Here is a 21,299-nt window from a genome sequence, read left to right as displayed (position 1 = left end):
CCGAAACGGCGACGCAATAAATCCATTGTTTCACAGGCTGTTTGGCAAGTAGCGCCGACTGCCGTCTTGTTGGGACCAAATGTTTTGGAGATCTCGGGCTTCAATTTCCGGTATAAATAATTCGTTTACCATGGCGCGTTAGCGTTCGTCATTCACTGTTACACTGGCGCCAGCCTCATCTTTGAAGAAATATGGGTCGATGATTCCTTCAGCCTATAGGCCGCACTAAATGGTTGCTTTCAATTGAGGAAATGGCTATTTTTGAATAGCTTCGTGCTTTGGGTTGCTATTCAGCCCGAATACGGCAATTTTGCTTATTGACGTAGGCATTAAACCAAAAATGGCTCTCATCGCTGAACAACCATAAGTTGGCCTAGGCGCGCGATAAACACATTTCCACAAAGCGTCGATTTTCGTTATTCAATTGTACGATTTGTAAAAGTTATTGAGGCTGAATTGAATACTGAAAAAAATTATGTATTTAGTTTGACAGTAGTCGCACTTTATATGTCAAAAAATCCCTATTGGAAAAAGTATCTTCAATCTGATCACCCTGTAGTTTTACAAATAATAGAACCTATAACTTCTAGCAACTCCGAATGTGAGATTGTGATAATTTTTCTATGAAAGGTTTTTCATGACACGCGTACAATCGGGTATTTCCCATTTCCTGATGAGAGGCGAATGCAATAGGGAAATTTTTTTTCCTATTCCCTTATCCCCTATTCCCTATTTCCCTAATGTTTCATGTCCACAGTGAACGTCGTACCCTGATCAACCAATAGTTACCGGATAGACAACAATAAGCGAATGTTTAGTAGACTTTATAACGCTGGCTTCGATGGCCGACTTAGGAAGTACTCTGACGTTGTTCTGTCACCTATGGAAGTCTAGATGGAAGTTTCGCTTTTAGGTACTCCCGTGTGGCTACTTATTTAAAAGCTACTTATTTTTTAATTGTAAATACATACATATTTAGAAAACTCAGTACAATGCTTTTAGGTCAGTTCGACTGCCACTGCAGACATCGTAGCACTGGCACTTCACCTATGCTCCACTTCCTGAAGCAAAGCGTGTGCCGAGGCTTGGATCGCAGAGTCTTATACTTCTTCCTCTTGATTGGCGCGATAACCGCGTAAGCGATTTTGGCCGAGTTTAACAAAACGGGCCAGTCGTTTCCTTCTCATGCTAACCGGCACCAGTTGGACACACCGAGTGAAGCCAAGTCCTTCTCCACCTGATCTTTCCAACGCAGAGCAGGCCTTCTTCTTCCTCTGCTCAGCTGGTGGTATATTCGAATACTTGTAGAGTCGAAGCGTTTGTATCCATTCGGACGATATGACCCAGTCAACGTAGCCATTGGACCTTTATTCAGGGTCTTATACACCAAGTGTAAAATCTAGCTCTTCGCGATTTCGGAGCCACAGAAAAGCTCAGAACACCAATTGATGATTTTATAACACATGTTGGCTTATAGATGAATTTACGTCGAAAAAATCCTACCAGAAGAGATTGCCTTCAAACTAGAAAAAATGCTGTTCAAATCGTAGCATTCTGCGCCTAGTTATTAACGAACGTACATATTTTGAAACCCTATTTTATAAAGTGTAGAGAGACTCGTATTTATTTAGGTGAGGTTTTCAAGATGAAATAAAACGTATATAATTTAATGTTATGGCCAAGAATTTAGCTTTATTATAAAGATAAGGGTTTGCCATTATGTTTTAAAAATGATTTCGGGCAAGTGGCCGCCGCGGCCGGCTCGAATAAATTCCAGCCGAGAGGCCCAATTTTCGACCACTTTTTGAGGCAATTGGGGCCGTATGTCAGCAATAACGCGCCGAATATTCTCTTCCAAGACGTCAATCGTCTCGGGCTTATCTGCGTAGACAAGCGACTTCACATAGCCCCACAAGAAATAGTCCAGCGGTTTTATATCGCACGATCTTGGAGGCCACGTGATCTTGGAGGCCAACAGTGACTTTTTGAGGATGTAACGGCGTCTCAGCAATGGCTTGTGGATTATATTCACTCCAAATGCGACAATTTTGCTTATTGACATACACATTCAACCAAAAGTGAGCTTCATCGCTGAACAAAATTTTCTTCGATGCTTCGCGCGAACCGAACCATTATTTTCGTAATAAATTTGCAGGATTTGCAAACGTTGTTCAGGTGTAAGTCTATTCATTATGAAATGGCAAACCAAACTGAGCATAAATCAAGTGACAGCTGTCAAAAAGACCATCTACGAAAAAAGTAGTGCCAACTTGAAAACCAAACCTCTAAAAAAAACACCCTTTATTAGCATGTAATGGAGATCTTAGAGTTAGTATTCTTCTATCACAGCACTACAAGGCGGTGCTCCAAAGCTTCCTTTACAATGCTCCTCCAAAGTGGTCGATCTTGAGCTTTTGCTTTGTAGTTACGTAATCCCAAATACTTGAAATCGGTTTCCACTGCGTCTTTCCATCGGTTCCTCGGTCTATCTTTGGCCTTTACGCCCATTAGCTTTCCTGTCAAGGCTTTCTTCACGGCACAGGCAGCAGGCCAATGAGTAACATGACTTAGCCATCGACCAAAATTTTTCTTAAAACTTTTCTTTCCATGCCAGCAATCGTTGCGCATTCAGCAACTTTAAGAGTTCATGCCTCACATCCACATGTTAAGCTTGGTCGGATAAGGGTCTTGTATGGTACATTGATAGCTTTGTAGTTTTAGACAAGAGCCAGGACTTGAACAAGTTAAGCTGGGGATAATATGTTTTTTTGGCGGCGTGGATGCGATCGATGACTCCAGAAGTTAAATCACCGCTACATGCGAACATAACTCCCAAATACTTAAAATGCTGCATAGCTTCCCACATGAAAATTTGGACTTGAGTAAATCTTTGGTTTTGCTGTCGTTTACAAACAAATCGATACCGTTCGCAATTTTGTTAATTTTTAAAAAGGTTTCTTTTAAATCGTTTCTCAGAGTTAGTGGAATTGTGCTTTTAGCCTTTTCGTTTCTTGAGTTGTTTAGAAGCTGTAATCTCAGTTACCGATCTTAATATCGCAAATAATTCCAAAAGTGGTCATGTGTTTAAAAATATCAATTTGCCGAATTTGTAATATACCGACAATAGGCTTGCCTACACTTGAATGATGATTCCCTTTTGAAAACGTCTTTGAAATACTCGTAGCCGAAGTTATACAAAATTATTCGCTTATATTACTTTTTATGAAAAAATATCTATGAATTTCTATTTGATTGCTTAATTTTCTCTCCACAGACTGTTGACATCCGGCAGATCTCTGATAAGTTCCCTGAAAAATCAGGCGGTCTTAAAGATCTCTACGAAAAAGGTCCACAAAATGCCTTCTACTTAGTTAAATGTTGGGCAGACTTGAATACTGAAATTACCGGCAGCGAGACGGGCGATTTCTATGGCGTTACGAGTCAGTAAGTGTCAAAATCCAATTAAGTATCCTTGAAGTTTCTTGCATTAAAAGCTCAACTAACAAGCTGTTAACTTTCCTTGCTTCTGTACTTCTTTAGATATGAGAGTAACGAGAATGTTGTGCTCGAGTGTTCGACAAAAGTGTGCTCGTTCGGCAAGCAAGTAGTTGAAAAAGTGGAAACGGAATTGTCACGCTTGGAGAATGGTCGCTTCGTATATCGCATACATCGGTCGCCGATGTGCGAATATATGATAAATTTCATACAAAAATTGAAGAACCTACCTGAACGATATATGATGAACAGTGTGCTGGAGAACTTTACAATACTGCAGGTAAGTGTGGCCTACGATAACGATGATGATGATGCCTCATACTAATATCTCTATCGCTCCGTCTCGGCGGCTCGTTCCCGTTATTTCATATAGGTGATGCAATCGCGAGAGACAGAAGAGACCCTGCTCTGCATAGCGTACGTGTTCGAGGTGGCTGCCCAAAATAGCGGCGCCACACATCACATCTACCGATTGATAAAGGAATAGCATGAACTGCAACTGCCCAATCTATCCACACATACACTCAATGAATTCAACAGTAGTAGCAACGGCGGCGGCGGCGGCAGTGGTGGCGGTGGCGGAGGCGTTGTAGGAGGAAGCGTAGGAGGCGTTAGCAAGTGTGGCGATGGTGGTCGCCAAGGCAGTAGTAGCGTACTGGTGGCGACGGCAATGGACGATGGCTCAGCAAGCGGTGTGAGTGCACGTGGCCTAACGCTCACAACTGCAACACCAACAGCAACAACAAAAGACACGCATGACCATGTCGATAGCACCAGTGCTGGTGCCAACTCAGCCAACAGCAACAACAACAACAACAACAACAATGCACTGTATCAAAGTAATCTGAGTGATTGCCAGAATGTGAGCAGCAGTGGAGGCGGCACGGCACGCGGCGGTAGCAGCGAGTTGAATGCCACATCTGCAGTCACGCCCGCCATAACGCACATCAAACAATCGCCAAGTCCAATGAGTAGCGGCGCTGCTGAGGCGACCACAGTTGGTTTACAACAACAACAACAACAGCAACGTCATCAGCAACAACATCATCACCGACAATCAGACGAAGTGCTGTTCGACGCCACGACCGCGTCAGCAATTGTGACACATCCCCACTCGACGATAGCGGCGCTAGATATGCAACATCAGCAGCAGCAAGCGCATGCTCAGCAACATCATCAACTGCAGCAACAACAACAACAACAACACTTGCAAAGACTTGGCAGTTTGAGTAGCATCAGCAACACACCTGCAACTGGCGCAACAACAGCAGCCGACACTGTTGCCGGCAGCCGTGGTAGTGGTGGCGCTGGCGTTGGTCATTCTGTCGGTGGCGAACGTCCGCCACCACCGCCGTACAGCAGCAGCGCTGCTGTCATGGCTAGCAAAGCTTTCCATGCGGGCTCCTGTGCTGCGCACAGTATGGAAGCGATTAGCGGCGATGAACCGCCAATAGCGACGCAAACCTCACGTCTAACGGCTTATGAGCAGTTTCTGAAATTGTCCGCGCAAGAATATGCGACGACGACGTCCGATAATGTTTCAGTGCTCAATTTGAGCAGCATTGGCAAGGCGGTCGATAGCGATCTGATGTTGCGACACGTCAATGTGGCAGCGGTCATGGCTGCAGCAGCAGTGGAGAGTGGCGGCGCGGCAGAAGGAAGCGGTGTTGGTGTCGCTGATGGTTGTGAGCATAATTAATTTGTTGTTTTTTGTTCGTTTGGGAAAAAGTTGCGTTCTTTAGTAAGTAGTTTGCAGACAGCGTGGCAAATAGAGCGTCAAATACGGATGTATGTGTGTGAGTTTCATATGGCGGTGTGTATGAAGACATTTGTAGGAAAATTGTACCAGAATTAGATGTAGTTATTTTGAGCTATCGCGTGAGAGCAAATGCGAAAATTCGGAATTTTATTTCCTTTTGAATTTGGATCCATTTTAAACGCCTTTCCATTTAGATGAATGAATAGAGCTGTGCCACTTTTTCAACACTTTATTTAATTAGGGACAGTACGATTGGTTCCGATGCCGCCTGAAGGCTTAAAATGCCCATTAATATAATGTAAGGCAAGCTGGTACCCACTGGAATCAATACTCATATTGAGCTTGGGCAATATGGCTTGAGATTGGCGGTGCATTTCGATATTGGCTGCGTCCCTAAATTGCCGAACTTTGTGTGTATAGCATTGAACTTCGGTTGATAGAACAGGGAAAAGGGTTGGCAACCAAGGCACATTCATTAAAGGTGGTGGCACTAGACCAACAACAATGTGTTGTACGTTTGATTGTCAAGGCAAAGTATTGGTGAAGTAGAAACAAAAAATTAATTCGCCTTTCTTTCTGGGCTGACAGCCACATGGGCACGGCGAAAGCAAAAAAAAAAAACAAATCAGCTGATTTACCGATATCACCTTTAATATAGGGTTTTTCAGTAAGAGCGCTTCAACTTTTGAGCTTTTTTGAATAAAACACAAACGGTTTGACTTTTTTAACTATTTTTTTTTTTGTTATCGAGTTTGAACATACACATTCAAGTATGAAATTCGATTTCTTTTGCATGACCACCGCGTGCACGTTTTACGAAGTCCAATCGTTGAACCCAATTTTCGACCACTCTTTTGCATAAATCGGCCGAAATTCCAGCAATTCTGAGCTCACAAATCGTCGCCGGCTTGTTACTGTAGACCAATGACTTCACATAACCCCAAAACGGGACGGCTTGTTAAATGGATCGTAAAATGGCCGTAATGCTCTTAAAGTAGCAGCAAGAGAACGATTATTTTCATAAAAAATTTGCACGATTTGCAATCGTTGTTCAAGTGTGTAGCGTTCCATGGTGCAATGTATACTAATGAAGTTTACAATTGACAAGCGAAAAATAAAAAATATTGCGTCGTTCGCCCTCGCTATCGGAAAAAAAGTTGAAGCGCACCTATTGAACAACCCTATAGATTTTCCTTAGTTGCGCACGTCACTGAATGAGTTGCTATGCTGACAACATTTTAGAAATAGTTGAAATTTTTTTATTTTGCAAAAAATTGTATTATTTCTACACGTGGTCGTGCAAGTAATGACGATCATTTTAAACCCAGAATCATTAAAATTGGTGCATTTTTGACTAAGTTATGAGCAATTAAAAAAAAATGTTCTTATATAATTAAAAAAATCGATTTTAAGCCGAAAAACAAAATTGCCGATAAATCTTGAAAAAAAAATTTTTCGGGCGAACAAAAAAATACGTGTCGCATTGTTTTGACCGGAGAGCAATATATTTGGGTTACATCGAAATCGAAGAACGTGTCCCGAATAGCCCGGTTGAATTGAAATGGAAAGCATCAGTAACTATTTTGGTCCGGTCTAGAACGCTGCAGAACTGCAAAGTGTTTTGTGACAAGCCCGAACAGAAAACTGTCAAACTCTCTACTGACTACAGGACTAACTATCTCTATCTCTGACTCTGTCTCTATTATTTCCTATCTATTTCACTGATACTTTTCTCCTCCCCTCTTTGACTATCTACCCTCTTTCCAGAGCTCTAAATACATTGGGCTTTTAGCCTGAGTGTTTTAGAATCCACCAAATCTCTTGGTGCTCCTTGGCTCGACCTATTCAAATTTCAAAATTTCAAGGGGCATTACAAGCCATTTACTGAATTTTCACAGCCATGTAAATTTCTCCTCCTTTTGCATGTTTTGTTCGTTTCTTGTGTTATTGGAACGTCATTTACGTCATCAGACTTGTCCAAATCGCGAAAAATAAAGTAACTATTTTGACAAAGCGCCACCTATGGTTCTCAATTCGCCTTGTCGAAGTTCAAATATGCACCAATGCATGCTTCATACACCATACACACACACACTAAAATATAAGTAAAGACGTACTGTTTGCCGCGCTGTCCAACAAGCAACATTGTTGTATTTGCATAGGGCAGGCACACAGCTACACATACATATACACATGTACATTTATATGATCTCAAAGAAAAGCAAGCAAAAACAAACTTTTTTGTGTTGAATTTCTTTATAAACTTGATTTTTTTTTCTTCTAAACCCAAAATGCAATACAAGCAAATGCGCAAATGCCACTGACGCAATGCAATAAGGTAAAAGAAAACAATTATAATTGTAAAAAAATTACAAAAAATTAAAAAGTTACAAAAAAACTAAAAAAATACAAACTAAAAAAAATACAAATTTAAAAAATATAAATTTATATATATGTATGTATATTGTAAATAATTTTAATTGTAATTAATTAAATTTACTTTTGCGTTAATGCATAAAACGCAAAGCGGAAGTGAGTACATATCCACGCCAATAGAGACCAGCAGCCGCGAATTCAAATATGTAAAAAAAAAAATTATTAAAAAAAATGTTTTATTTTAAGATTTGACAATATGTTAAGAGTAAAAGAAGAAAATGGCCGACACTGCTACTACTCCTAATACACACACACACGCGCACACGCATGCATGCATTCCCTACAAGACAGCTGACTATCATAAAATCACTCATATTATCATCATCACTATCCTCATCCAACTACACATTTTTGTTCTAGCCTTGGGAAAGTTAGTTGATAGTTTCCCCTTGTCGGTGTGATATTCTATCCCTCTTTTACCAATAGCAATTTTTTATAACTGAAAAATATATCTACTATGCTCTAAAGGCAAGGCAACTAATCATTTTTATTCTCACAATGTAATAACTGCTGACAACTAAACTCCTCATTTTCGTCATCAGAAACTTCTCAGCACTAATAATCATACTTCTCATTTTTGTTATCAAAAAGTAATCAGCGCTGACGGGCCAAATTACTCATTTTCGTTATCAAAGAGTAATCAGCACAAACTCCTCAATAACTCCTCATTTTCGTTAAAAAGTAATCAAACTGAGGAGTTTCGTTAAATTGTTTTATTAAGAAATTATTAAATTTATATTTTTGTGTTCTCATTGAGATTCGAACTCACGAATTTTCAATTGTTTTTTGTTTTTATTAAAAAACTTTTACACACAAATTCGGTGTCTCATCCACGGAGATCCGAGCTAACGAATTTGCAACTTTTAGCCAAGCATCTACTCATTCGGCTATGGCGACCTTACAACGACAACAGCCAAATTTTACACTAGAAGTTTTTTCAGAGTAGCCATATTATATCGTTAAAATCGTTAAAATTAATTAACACTGATGGCAAAACTCCTCATTTTCGTTAAAATTAATCAACACTGATGACAAAACCCCCCATTTTCGTTAAAATCGTTAAAATTAATCAACATTGATGACAAAAACTCCTCATTTTCGTTAAAATTAATCAGTCCGATTACTTTTGAACGATTTTAACGAAAATGGGGACTTCTTGTCATCAGTGTTGATTAATTTTAACGAAAATGAGTTTTTGTCATCATAAAATGTTTTATTTAGAAATATATAAAATTTATATTATTTTTGTTTTTATAAGAAAACTTTTACATATCAATTCGGTGTTTCATCCACGGAGTTTCGAACTTACGAATTTTCAAGTTTTACCCAAGCATCTACTCTTTCGGCTATGGCGATCAACCACTTTCAGACAGGAACTTTTTTCAGAGCAGCCACATTATAAGCATACAAATGAGTCGCCTTGGCGCTTAAAGTACAGTAGATATATTTTTCACTTATATGAAATTGCTATTGGTAAAAGAGAGATAGAATTCATACCGAACAGGGGAAAAGAATATCAAATCAAGTATTTGATTTCCCCATTAAAAATGTTGTATATGTTACTGAGTCGCCCATATTCGACGGACCCATGTGTTTTTTTTTTTTTAAATCAAAGAAAAACACAATTTTTTTGATGTTGACGATAATAATTTTATTTGGTTCAAGTAGATTTGTTGACATCACTTTTTGAATATGATATCTCTCAAATGGCCGCCTTGAGCCTGTATGGCGTATTGGGCCCGTTTTGCAGCATTTTCCATAGTTTTAGCTAACATTTCGGCTGGCATAGCGGCAGGAAATACCTCACGGATGTTCTTCTTGAGCTCTTCTATGGTCTTTGGCTTATTAATATAAACCTTTGATTTTAAATATCCCCACAAGAAGAAGTGAGGTGGCGTTAATCGGGCGAACGCGGTGGCCAGTCAAAATCGCCATTTTTCGACATCAAACGACGAGGAAACAATTTCTTCGATTTCTTCTTCGATTGTGGTGCGAGCTGTGTGTGGTGGAGCGGCGTCTTGTTGAAACCAGAACTGCCTCATATGCTTTCGACGAATAATTGGCATCACAAAAGTGGTTATCATATCGCGATAACGCTCCTGATTGACGGTAACAGCTTAACCATCTTCATTTTCGAAGAAAAACGGCCCAATAATCGTTTTCGCACTAACGCCGCACCAAACAGTGACTTTTTCGTGGTAAAGAGGTACCTCTTGAATATCGTGAGGATTTTCAGTGGCGTAAATACGGCAATTTTGCTTGTTTACCGTCCCATTCAATAAGAAATGAGCATCATCGGACATGATGATTTTGTTGTTCTTCTTCTTCTTTTGACTTCTTTTGTTGAATGTAAATTTCAACAATTTGGGAGCGCTCGCGTGGCGTGTACTGTTCCATGGTAAAAATCTGCTTGGACTGACGCTTCCAACGCGGTATATCATTAAGCGATCTGACGTCTCTGTGAAAAGATACAGGGCTGCCAGATGAGTCCGTCGAATATGGGCAACCCGTATTCTGATAATGCGCATGCATTAGAGACTAATAAAATACTTGTGAATGTGTTGGAATTTTTGTCAAAAGTGCTCAGCACTGTCTTGTAGGGTTGGTGTGCCAACACACACACACACACACATACACATACATTGGCGCCTAGTGCATAGTAAAATAAAGAGAAATTTTTGTCTTTCGCTTTTTTTCCTAGTTTTACGTACTTTTATGATTATTACGTTGGCTCTAACAAACAAACAAACATGCAAACATATATTTTATGATGTATACTGACTTACAAATATTGCTCTTAATATTTTACGGTTGTATGTTTGTATGTGAATGTACATTTTTTTATTTGCAAAATATATTTACGTGTAAGTACGCATACATTTACACATAGTTTTAGTGTTCTAAGCAATATTTTTTGCAATTTTTTTTATATAAATACATACTTACATACACAAATGTACATTTCTCGTTTTTACATATAATTGCGTTTTTTGTTTTTTTCGTTTGTTTTTGTTTTACCATATTTTTAATATTTTTAATATTTTTAAGATTACAAATCTTATTTTTATGGCGATTAATTTTAAATGCGTGCATTGCTTTTTCTACATACACGAAAAACTTAAATTAATTACAAAACAAACAACAACAAATTTAAATATAAAAAATATGTACCATTCGTACGTTTTGTATGTGTAATTTAAATTAAACTTTTTAAATTTAATACTAAGATTAAAAATGATGTTCGTTGTAATTAATTGTTAAGTGCTATTTGTGCGTAAATTTAATAAATTAATTAACAAAAACAAAAACAAAATATGTATACATAAAACTAACTGCTGTAAAATATTAATAATACAACAACAACAACAAAAAACAAATAATAAGTAATAACTTTTTTTTTTTAAATTATGCTTCAAATTTTGCATGAAAAAGTAAGAAAATGCTGAAATTATTTTGAAAAAAGAAGAACAAAAAACACAAAAAAAAATTCATGCAAAGTGAATTGAACCATCCACCGTTAATGAAATGCGAAATCTATTCAATTTAATAATTTTAATACGAAAAATAACTTAATTGTGTAAGTGTAAAAGCAAAGGAATACGTGAAATGTGAAAAAAACTAATAGCGAAAATAAGCAAAATTATTGAAAAGTAATTAAAAAAAAATAAGAAAAGATAAGTGAAAATTATCAACAAAATGTTGAAGTTGTATTTTAAATAATTAACAAATAATTGTAAAGTATTTTTGTTGATATTAAGTGACTTTTAGCTGAGAAAAGGAAGAAGAAGAAGCAAAAAACAAAACACGAAATCGAAAACGATTCAGAATATGTTAATAAAAATGTAATAGTAAGTTAATTAAGTTATTGAAATGATAAACGAAAAAAACAAAAAATTTATTTCAAAGAAAAAAAGTAAAAAAATCATAAACACGCAACAAGGCAATTGCACGTATGCTTATGTATTAGTGAGCATAAAGAAATTTTCAAGCAAAAAAAAATAGTGAAGGAAATCATGGCATTTTTTTTATGCTCAGATTCTTTTTATCGAGGAATTCATGGTATGTTTTTTTTTTGTTTTTTTTTTTCTTACATTATTTTAATCGAGTTTTAACAACAACAAAGTGCAAGCATTTCATTTCAACCGAATATACTGATATAATAATTTCTTTAATATCTAAAATGATGAAATGATTTTCAACGAACAGCGCGCGAATTATAAAGGGTGGTTAAGTTTCAAGGGCCGGTGTTGGTTTTGAATAAAATACAATTTTTTTAGGAAATCATTATAATTTCTCTTTATTATGATAATATTGCTATGGCTCAATTACGTATGAACCAAAATATCGTATGAACCAAATGGCCGCCGCGACCTCGGCGGCACACCGATGGTTCAAATTTTCGATGACACTGCGGCAAAATTGAGGTTCTATGCCGTTAATGTGCCGAATTATCTCATCCTTTAGCTCTTTAATTGTTGCTGGCTTATCGACGTACACCTTTTCTTTTAAATAACCTCAAAGAAAGAAGTCCAACGGTGTCAAATCACATGATCTTGGCGGCCAATTGACATCGCGACGACGTGAGATTTGATTCGGCCATGAAATTTTTTCGCGCAAAAGAGCCATTGTTTCGTTAGCTGTGTGACAAGTGGCACCGTCCTGTTGAAACCACATATCGTCCACATCCATATATTCCAATTTGGGCCATAAAAAGTTCGTTATCATCTCATGATAGCAGCGAACACTATTCACAGCAACTGCCTGATCGGCCTCATTTTGGAAAAAATACGGCCCAATGATGCCGCCGGCCCATCAACCGCACCAAACAGTCACTCTTTGTGGGTGCATTAGTTTTTCGGCAATCTCTCTTGGATTATCATTCGCCCAAATGCGGCAATTCTGCTTATTGACGAATCCACTGATGTGGCGGTGCATTGTCATCAAGAAAAATTACTTTGTGACGCCGATCGGCATATTCTGGGCGTTTTCGGTGTATAGCGCTGTTCAAATCGGCCAATTGTCGTTGGTAGCGTGCACCGTCAACTATTTCACCTGGTTCTAATAGCTCTTACCAAATCATACCACGCTGATCCCAGACAACACACAGCATTGCCTTGCGGCCGAAGCGATTTGGTTTGGCTGTTGTTTTTGGCTTGTGGCCGGGTGGACCATACGATCGTTTACGCTTGGGATTGGAGAAATACACCCATTTTTCATCACCCGTAACGATTCGATGCAAAAAAGATTTCCTTTTGAACCGGGAGAGCAGCATTTCACAAGTGGTTTTTCGGTTCTCTTGCAGCCTTTCAGTCAGTTCATGCGGCACCCATCTTCCGACCTTCATCCAACAATGCTTGCAATTCTGCGTCCTCAAACTTTTTTGGTGGCCAGCCACGGTCCTCGTTCTTCTTGCTAAAATCACCACTTCGGAATTTTTCAAACCACCTGAAGCACTGTGCTCTACTTAGAGCATGTCCACCGTGCCTTTAGAAGGCATTTGATGAGCTTGAGAAGCGTTTTTCTTCAATTGATAACAGAAAATCAACGATGTCCGCAAATCGTAGTTTGAAGTCACGAAGTTCGACATTTTTAAGTGCGACCAAAATGCATTGTTGTATGAAAAGTAACAAACAATGAACTGAATATTGTTGACAGATGACAGATGAAAAAACAAGACATTTGGGAAGGTTTAAAAATACTCCTAGCGACATCTATGGACATCTATAGTTGAAAGTCTCATTTCATAGGTATATATATGTATTAGGGTCATTTGAAAAGTCCGTACAAAAACAAAAACAACTTCATTGTTTGTGGTAAACCTCTTTTATATATATATATATTTTCCCGTGGTTCCTAGGTGGAACAAACCTCTTTTACGCCGTTTTAATTTGTTGATCCCTTCCGACATTAGAATGCCCCAAAATTTTTGTTTTTTATGCTACCCCTAAATTTTGTTTTATGTTTTAGACACCTATTTTTTATTTTTTTTTTTTATTAAATTTCTTATTTTTTAGTTTAATTTTTTATTTTATTTTTTACTTTCCTATTTTTTCTTTAATAATAGGACTATGTTTAATTTCGTGCGGTTTTACAACAGATGGCGTAACTTGATTATTATTCCATCGATCCACATTTCCAAACATTCATTGGAGAGCTACTGTCGTAAGGCACAAACGTCAGTATAAGTTTTTTATTTGAAGCGTAAACAACAATATTTTTACCACACTTGAAAATGTCGAATTTCGTGCCAAATAATGTGTTTTTGCGGGGAATTTTTTAATATGAAGAAAAAAGCAGCCGAAAGTCATCGTATCTTGGTGGAAGTTTATGGTGAGCATGCTCTAGCTGAGCGAACGTGCCAGAAGTGGTTTGCACGCTTTAAAAGTGGTGATTTTGGCTTGGAAGACGAAGAACGCGAGGGTGCGCCGCCAAAGTTCATGGATACCGAATTGGAGGAATTGCTCGATCAAGATCCGGCTCAAACGCAAGAAGAGGTTGCAAAAACTTTGGGAGTTGATCAATCAACCATTTCCAAATTTTATTCTTCTTTTAATTTTTTAATGTAATTTTTATTTTTTTTTTCTCATTTATTTATTTAATGTTTTCTCGTACCACCAACACTTCAAAAATTCACGCAATCAATTCCCTTGGAAAAAAATTCACATTTCCGTAAATTTGCCGTTAGATGTTTACATATCGATATCTCCGCTTTAAGTTTCCCTTCACAAATGTCCAAAATATGATTCCAAAATAATAAAAATAGATAAAAAATTGTTTTTTTTTTATAATTTGTAACATTTTAAAAAACATGGGGAGTACCTATTAAAATATTACTTAATGCCCCCTTTTAATTTGACTAAGTTTAAAAAAATAGCCACTCTAATACAAAAGCATTCGTGAATTGCCAATCTTAAAAATTATGTGACCATAAATAATGAAACTAAAAACAAAAACACAAAATCATTTGCGCCAATTTCGTTGCAACACAAAAAAAACTCAAAAAACACCTTCCAAAATCAGCTAAAAATTCCGAAGTGTTGTAAAATTTTTAAAACCATTCTGTTAAAAACTGAGTTTAATATTTCAATAAACTAGAAAAGCAAACAAGAAAATTCTAATTCAATCAAATAAGTAAATTCGAATACAAAAACTTTATATTCAAGCCCATTTAACTTAACGAAATTCATATTTGAAAATTTTTGCAGGTTATCTGAAATTATATTAAATTTTCAATAAACGAACCTAAAACTTTGTAAAATTCCATAAGCCTAAAAATTCTAAATAACTTCCGAAAAATTTTCATTTTCATTTTTTGTAAGCAGCGTGCAAATTTTCAATAACACAACAAACAACAACAATAAAAACGTTAATGCAGTTGAAGCACATAGAAATAATAAATAAGCGCAAACCATAAATCAAATACAGACAAACATACAGCAACAAAAAAAAAAACAACAATAACTTTAAAGAGAACTAAATAAAATAGTTTATATTGCAAAAAACAGCAAAAGAAACAAATTAACAACCGATACAATGACACAATAATTAAACAATAAGCAAAAGTAAGGTATGTATGTTTACAACAATAACAAAACAATCAATAAAATAATTATTGTTATGGAAAATTAAATATGCAATCACTAAAATTGATGCCATCGCAAAGGAGCAGATGCGAAATTGATTTGGGTTTGAAGGTTTGAAGAAAGAAAATTTATTACAAAAATCAGATTCCAAAGCGGTTCAGGGTCAAATATTGGAAAAAAAATTAGTACCAAAAATTATCTTCGAAAGCGGTTTGGGTTCAAATATTAAAAATTAATAATAATTTAGTACCAAACTCTTTTATAGCCACAGCATTAATTTTGAGCAACTTTTTATTTCGTTTCATTTTTCTACGAAAGTTTAGAAACTTTGCAAAGGTTTTTAATAGTACGAAAATTTATGTAATTTTTTTTATATTTAATTTTAATTTTTTACTTATAATCAGAATTGGACATTCACAGCTAATTGCAGGAAATCACGTCCGAAGGCCAAGGGTTGCGCTCTGTTGTTATTAGTTGTCGTAGTTTTCCATCATGTAGCCATATTAGTACTTATTTATTTATTTTTTTATTGATTTTTTTATTTATTTTTTTTTACTGATTTTTTTATTGATTTTATTAGTTTTTATTAATTTAGGTTTTATTCTTTATATTAACTTTTTAATTAACTTTTTTTTAATTTATTTTTTTTTTATTCTCATAATATTTTTTTTTTCTTTATATATTTATTTTTTGTTATTTTATTAAATTTTTTTAATTTATTTTTTATTGTTTTTATTCATTTTTATTAATTAAGTTTTTTACTGTTTTTATTAATTTTTATTAATTAAGGTTTTATTATTTCTATTATATTTTTTTTAATTACTTTCATAAATGTTTTCTTTTTTATTTATTTATTTTTTTGGTATTTTATTAATTTTTTTTGTTATTATTTTTGTTAATTTTTTTTATTCATTTATTTTTTATTATTTTTTTATTTATTTTTTTTATTATTTTCATAACGGTTTTCTTTTTTATTTATTTATTTTTTGTTATTTTATTAATTTTCTTTTATTATTTTTGTTAATTTTTTTTATTTATTTATTTTTTTTAACTTTTTTTATTTGTTTTTGTTTTTTTTTAAATTTTTTTTTAATTTTTTTTTTTTTGAAATGGCAGAGACTCATATAGTCTTAATTAAGATTTAAAAAATGTCAATATACAAGGTGTGCGCAAAATTAATCATTCTATCGAAGGATTTATAATTTTTGCAAATGTCGTCGTACAACGTCATTCATATATCAAACATGGGAACTAGACTGGAGTATGGAAACAGATAGGCAATGAAACGCATAATTTAAAACAAAGATTTGCATTACTCAAAATCATTTATCTATTTATTTAGTAAAAAAGTTATTAAAAACCTGAATTAGATGATTAATTTTGCGCCACCTTGTATTTAAAAAATCAACAATTTATAAGAGCAGCGAAATTAATGTAATTTTATGTTCAGTTTTCTTATTTTTTATTTTTTTTTTTTGTTTCCTTTTATGTTTTTTTTTATTTTTATTTTTTTATTTCTTTTTTTATTATTTTTTTTTGTTTTAATTTTTTTCTTTGTTGTTTTTATTGTTTTTGTTTTTTCTTTTTGTCAAAAAAAAAATGATGTCATGAAAAAATGTTGCCAAAATATTATGGTAATTATGGTTTTAAGTAAGAAATTCATAAATTCCGTAAATTCCATAAATTTATAAAAAATTCACAAAAAATGCGGAAATACATGCAAATTCAATAATCGCAAGGGAATTCATTTTGGTGAAGCATCATTTTATTAATTTTCTACTACTTTTCTACATGTTTTTTATTTTTTTGATTCAACGTTAATTGTAAAAAAATGTTTACTAATCATCAAACGTATTTGGCCAAACTACTATTGGAACTTTGTTTTTGTGTCTCCTCTCTTAATAATTTTTACTTTTTTTATATTTTTTATATATTTTTTTTTATTTTTATTTTATTTTTTATTTATTTTTTTTTTATTTTTTATATTTTCTGCCTGAAAAAATATATTTACAACAAAATTAAAAAAAGACTAAATATTTATAGAAAGCGCAGAAAAAATTATTTTCGCAAAATATATTCGTTTGTAGTTCCATTTTTTTTTTTTTGTTTTTCCATTTTTTTGTGAGATTAAAAAAATTCTGCATTAAAATATAATATAACAAAATTGTATAGTAATAATATTTAGCAAAATATTACTTAAGTTTATTTGAAAAATCAAAAAATTCCAAACCTGCTTTAAAAATTATAAAAAGTTGTTCATAGCAATAAAATCAATATTTGGTTAATTTTTTTCTGTTTTTTTTTTTTGATTTTTGCAAATAAAAATTAAGGATTATCCATTAGCTACCTTCGCTTCTGCACATGAATCGCCTTACCTTAAGCCTTAACATCAGTAAAAGAGAGAAGATCAGCAAAAAGGCTTCAGCGCGTATAACTGTAATGTTCAATTAAAAAAGTTTTCCATACAAAACGAATTAATGTAATTTAATTAAAATTTGGTAAAATTTAAATGAATTAAAAACTATTTTTTTCATTTATTTTAAAAGCTCAAGTGCAATACGAGTTTATATTCCAGAAGACTCAAATAAAATTGAATTTTTTTTTCAAAATTTCGACCCAAATCAATTTTGCAATCATTTCCGTAAAAAAAAACCAGCACTTCTACATACAACATTTTCCATAACCAGCATATTTTTAAGAAATAGTAGACAATTCCGAAGTCTTAATTTCATACTTGTAAATCCTAAAACCTGTAAAAATTTACGGCATCACAACAAAATGAGTAAAGTACGAAGTGGTCGAAGGAAGAAAATAGTGCCTATCAGGAAGAAGAGTTAAAAACTACAAAAACAAAAATCAATCAAGCATACCCGATAACGAAATTGTAAACAAAAAAATGTCTCTACCGAAAAAAAAGTAATCTACTTCTGCCTTAAAATTTTATTTTTTTTTTTTGTACTATTTTTTCGTTTATCCGTATGTGCATATGTACATATAACTCTGCTTAAGCACTAATATTTTACTAGAAAAAACTTCGATACAACTTTTTCTGTTTGTAAATCATCAGCCACGGCTACAGCAGCGATTATTTTCTTGGTCATCTATTCGAGTTTTGCTAAATTTGCTAACTGATTTCATCTCTATTGTTGTGAAACTAAGAGGATTATAAAAATTTGTAAAAGAAAGTTGGCGATTATGATGAAAAAATATATATACATACACATCTCTGTGGTGTGTAAGATTAATTGCAACCCACATACATTTAAATAAAATTAATAAATAAATACAATAAACACAATAGTAAATAAATTACATGTAATGCTAATGATAATAATTAATTGTAAGTGAAATGAAATTTAAAATTGAAATAAAAATTTTCAAATAAAAATACCATAAAATTAAAATGGGTGACTTTTATTTCTTTTTATTTCTTGGTTGGTTGGTTAGAGTGGTGATTCATCCAGAATGCAACTAGAGCTTCCGCACCATTTTGTTGCCACATCCTCGTTACCAACTTGTTTAACAGTTACTTACAGCAAGACTTTATCCAATCTGTGCGGTTTAGGAACCTTATTAGGTTGTTGACGTCTATGCCAGACAGTTGCTCGAGACTCTCGAATAGCGGTTTGCCCAGGGTTAATATTTTGTCCTTCCATAGGGCAGGGCATTCACAGAGGAAATGGAAGATTGTTTCCTTTTTCTGCGGTTGTTTACAACTATGGCAGTAAGTGTTGTGCGGGATGCCCATTTTGGTGGCTTGTTCTCCGATAGACCAGAAGCCTGTTATGACTGCCGTTAGTCTACAGGCGTCCCGTCGTTTCATGTTTATCAATGTCGACGATTGCTTGAGGTTGTAGGTGGGCCATAACATCCTGCTGATTTTGCATTTCGTCTGGTCTCTCCATCTACAATCTGCGATTCGAAGGTATGTTAGGGAAATTACATTATTGACTGCACCTAATGGTGTGAATACCGATTCTGCAAGAGCGTTATTCATGGCAGATCCCCCTCTTGCCAGTTCATCGGCTTTTTCGTTACCTTCTATGTTCCGGTGTCCCGGGACCCAAATTAAGGTTACTTTATGGTTTCCGCTCAAGATGGTGAGGCTATTCCTACTTTGCTCCACCACTTTAGAGGTTGTTGTAGCCGATTCCAGTGCCTGGATTACAGCTTGGCTATCCGAAAGAATAGCGATTTTGCCCTTAAAAGAGAAATCCGTGTTTAGTAGCCTACAAGCTTCCCCAATTGCCAGTACTCCCGCCTGGAAGACACTGCTGGTATTAGGGAGACGCACACATTTTTCAATTCCAAGTCTATGAGAATATATACCAGCTCCAACACCACAGTCCATTTTACTGCCATCTGTATAGACTGTAGTGTCGAAGTTGTTTAGAGAGAATCCCTTATTCCATTCTTCCTTAGATGGAAAGAGAGTGGCAAAATTCCTATTGAAAGTTACCGTCGGGACGATGTAGTCAGTCCTCACCGAGATTAACTGAGCTTGTCGCAACAATAGACTAGCGTGACCATAAGTTTTTTCTTTCCAGCGACCCGCTTCATTCAACCTAAATGCACTCATGGTTGCTGTCTTCTTTATATGTAGGTCTATTGGAATAACGTGTGTGTGCCTCTCTAGGTAATAATTTGATTGCACCGACCGTTATTGCACAGGCTGATCTTTGTATTCTGCCGAGTAATTTGGTATTGTACTCTCTTCCCAGAGCTTTCCATCAAACTACCGAGCCATACGATAGAATAGGTCTTAGGTTGAAGACCCCATCTTCTTCCAAGCGTACGTTTACAGGCATAAAAAGCAATCGATGTTTAATTTCCAGCTAAGTTTGGAGTCCAGAATTACCCCTAAGTACTTTGCACTGGGTGAAAGTGAAAGAGTTTGTCCGTTGATATTTGGTAGGGTAAAAGTTGGTACCTTGTATCTGGTGGTAAAAAGCATAAGTTCTATTTTACGCGGGTTCAAACTTAGGCCACATCTTGTGGCCCAAGAGTTAAGCTCGCCTAATGCCCTTTGGATGATCCCACTGATCGTGTTGGGACACAGTCCTGACACCATTTATTTCTTACTCCACAAAATATATTACAGAAATATTCCATATGTTTTTAATTTTTTTATTGCTCTTCTTTTTGTATACACCTCTTATTACTTGCAACTAGTCACTTTTTAACTAGTGTGAGTTGTTACCTCAACTACACATTCATGAACTATTATGTTTGCAATGCAGTTTAGCCCTTCTCTGCAAAGTAGTTTCCAAGAGAAAACATTTCTAGGTAGGTAGGTTAAATAGTTGAAGTACCCGTCTGTTAGTTCTCAAGTAGCACTAAAGCGCCGTTTTGATACCATTATGACACCTCCAACAGGCAGATATCTACAGCCAGTCAGAGCTGTTGATATAATGGAGGAGATTGATTAGATATAGGTTAGCGCACTGTCCCAGACTGGCGAAGAAAGGAGCACGCAATGACCTTAATCGTCTATCTGCCAAACCCGGACATTTACAGAGAAAGTGCTCAACAGTCTCCTTCTCGGAAAGATCACCACAGCTTCTGCAATGCGGGCTTCTGTGTGCGGATCGTGCAGTGACCGGTAAAGACAGCTACGAGTTTGGAAATTGAATGTCGGAGAGTCCAAAGGACTTTCTGAGTCCTTCGTATATCGTATTGGGGAATACCGATGACCAGGTAGGAGATCTCTGAGGACAATTCAGTCCCCTTCCATTTTCTAATCAAAGCTATTTTTTACTCGATATATGAGGTGTGTTCAAAAAATAAGGTGAATTTTCATTTTTCTCCAAAAATATTTATTTATTCATCAATTTCTCCTCGCATTTTATCTCCTTCAAAGTGGTCCGCCTCAGATATAATACACTTGTGCCAGAGTTTTTTCCAATTCTCGTAGCAGTTCTGATATGCACTTTCTGGTATGTCCTTGAGCTCTCTCAGCAATTCGATTTTTATGTCCTCAATCATCGTAAAACGCCGTCCTTTCATGGGTTTCTTCAATCTTGGGA

The 21,299-nt window shown here is 35.3% G+C and overlaps 2 protein-coding genes across 3 annotated transcripts in view; both read left to right on the top strand.

Annotated features, from left to right (window-relative positions):
• Positions 1–3,989, top strand: part of LOC129237033 (protein scalloped) — a 189,709-nt gene extending 185,720 nt beyond the window's left edge. For both annotated transcript variants that reach the window (XM_054871403.1, XM_054871404.1), the window contains 3 exons: positions 3,275–3,444; positions 3,541–3,775; positions 3,869–3,989. In XM_054871403.1, the coding sequence (XP_054727378.1) occupies positions 3,275–3,444; positions 3,541–3,775; positions 3,869–3,982 (519 nt within the window). In that variant the 3' untranslated portion in view covers positions 3,983–3,989. The remainder of the gene's footprint in view (positions 1–3,274; positions 3,445–3,540; positions 3,776–3,868) is intronic.
• A 176-nt stretch (positions 3,990–4,165) lies between these two features.
• On the top strand, positions 4,166–5,194 carry LOC129237194 (GATA zinc finger domain-containing protein 10-like). The gene has a single exon (XM_054871711.1). The coding sequence runs from the start codon at positions 4,166–4,168 to the stop codon at positions 5,192–5,194; it is 1,029 nt and encodes a 342-aa protein (XP_054727686.1).
• The last annotated feature ends 16,105 nt before the right edge of the window (positions 5,195–21,299 follow it).

This window comes from Anastrepha obliqua, chromosome 2 (assembly GCF_027943255.1).
Source record: "Anastrepha obliqua isolate idAnaObli1 chromosome 2, idAnaObli1_1.0, whole genome shotgun sequence".
Lineage (NCBI taxonomy): Eukaryota > Metazoa > Arthropoda > Insecta > Diptera > Tephritidae > Anastrepha > Anastrepha obliqua.
Note: the sequence above shows the minus strand (reverse complement) of the source record. Positions and strands in the feature narration are given on the sequence as shown.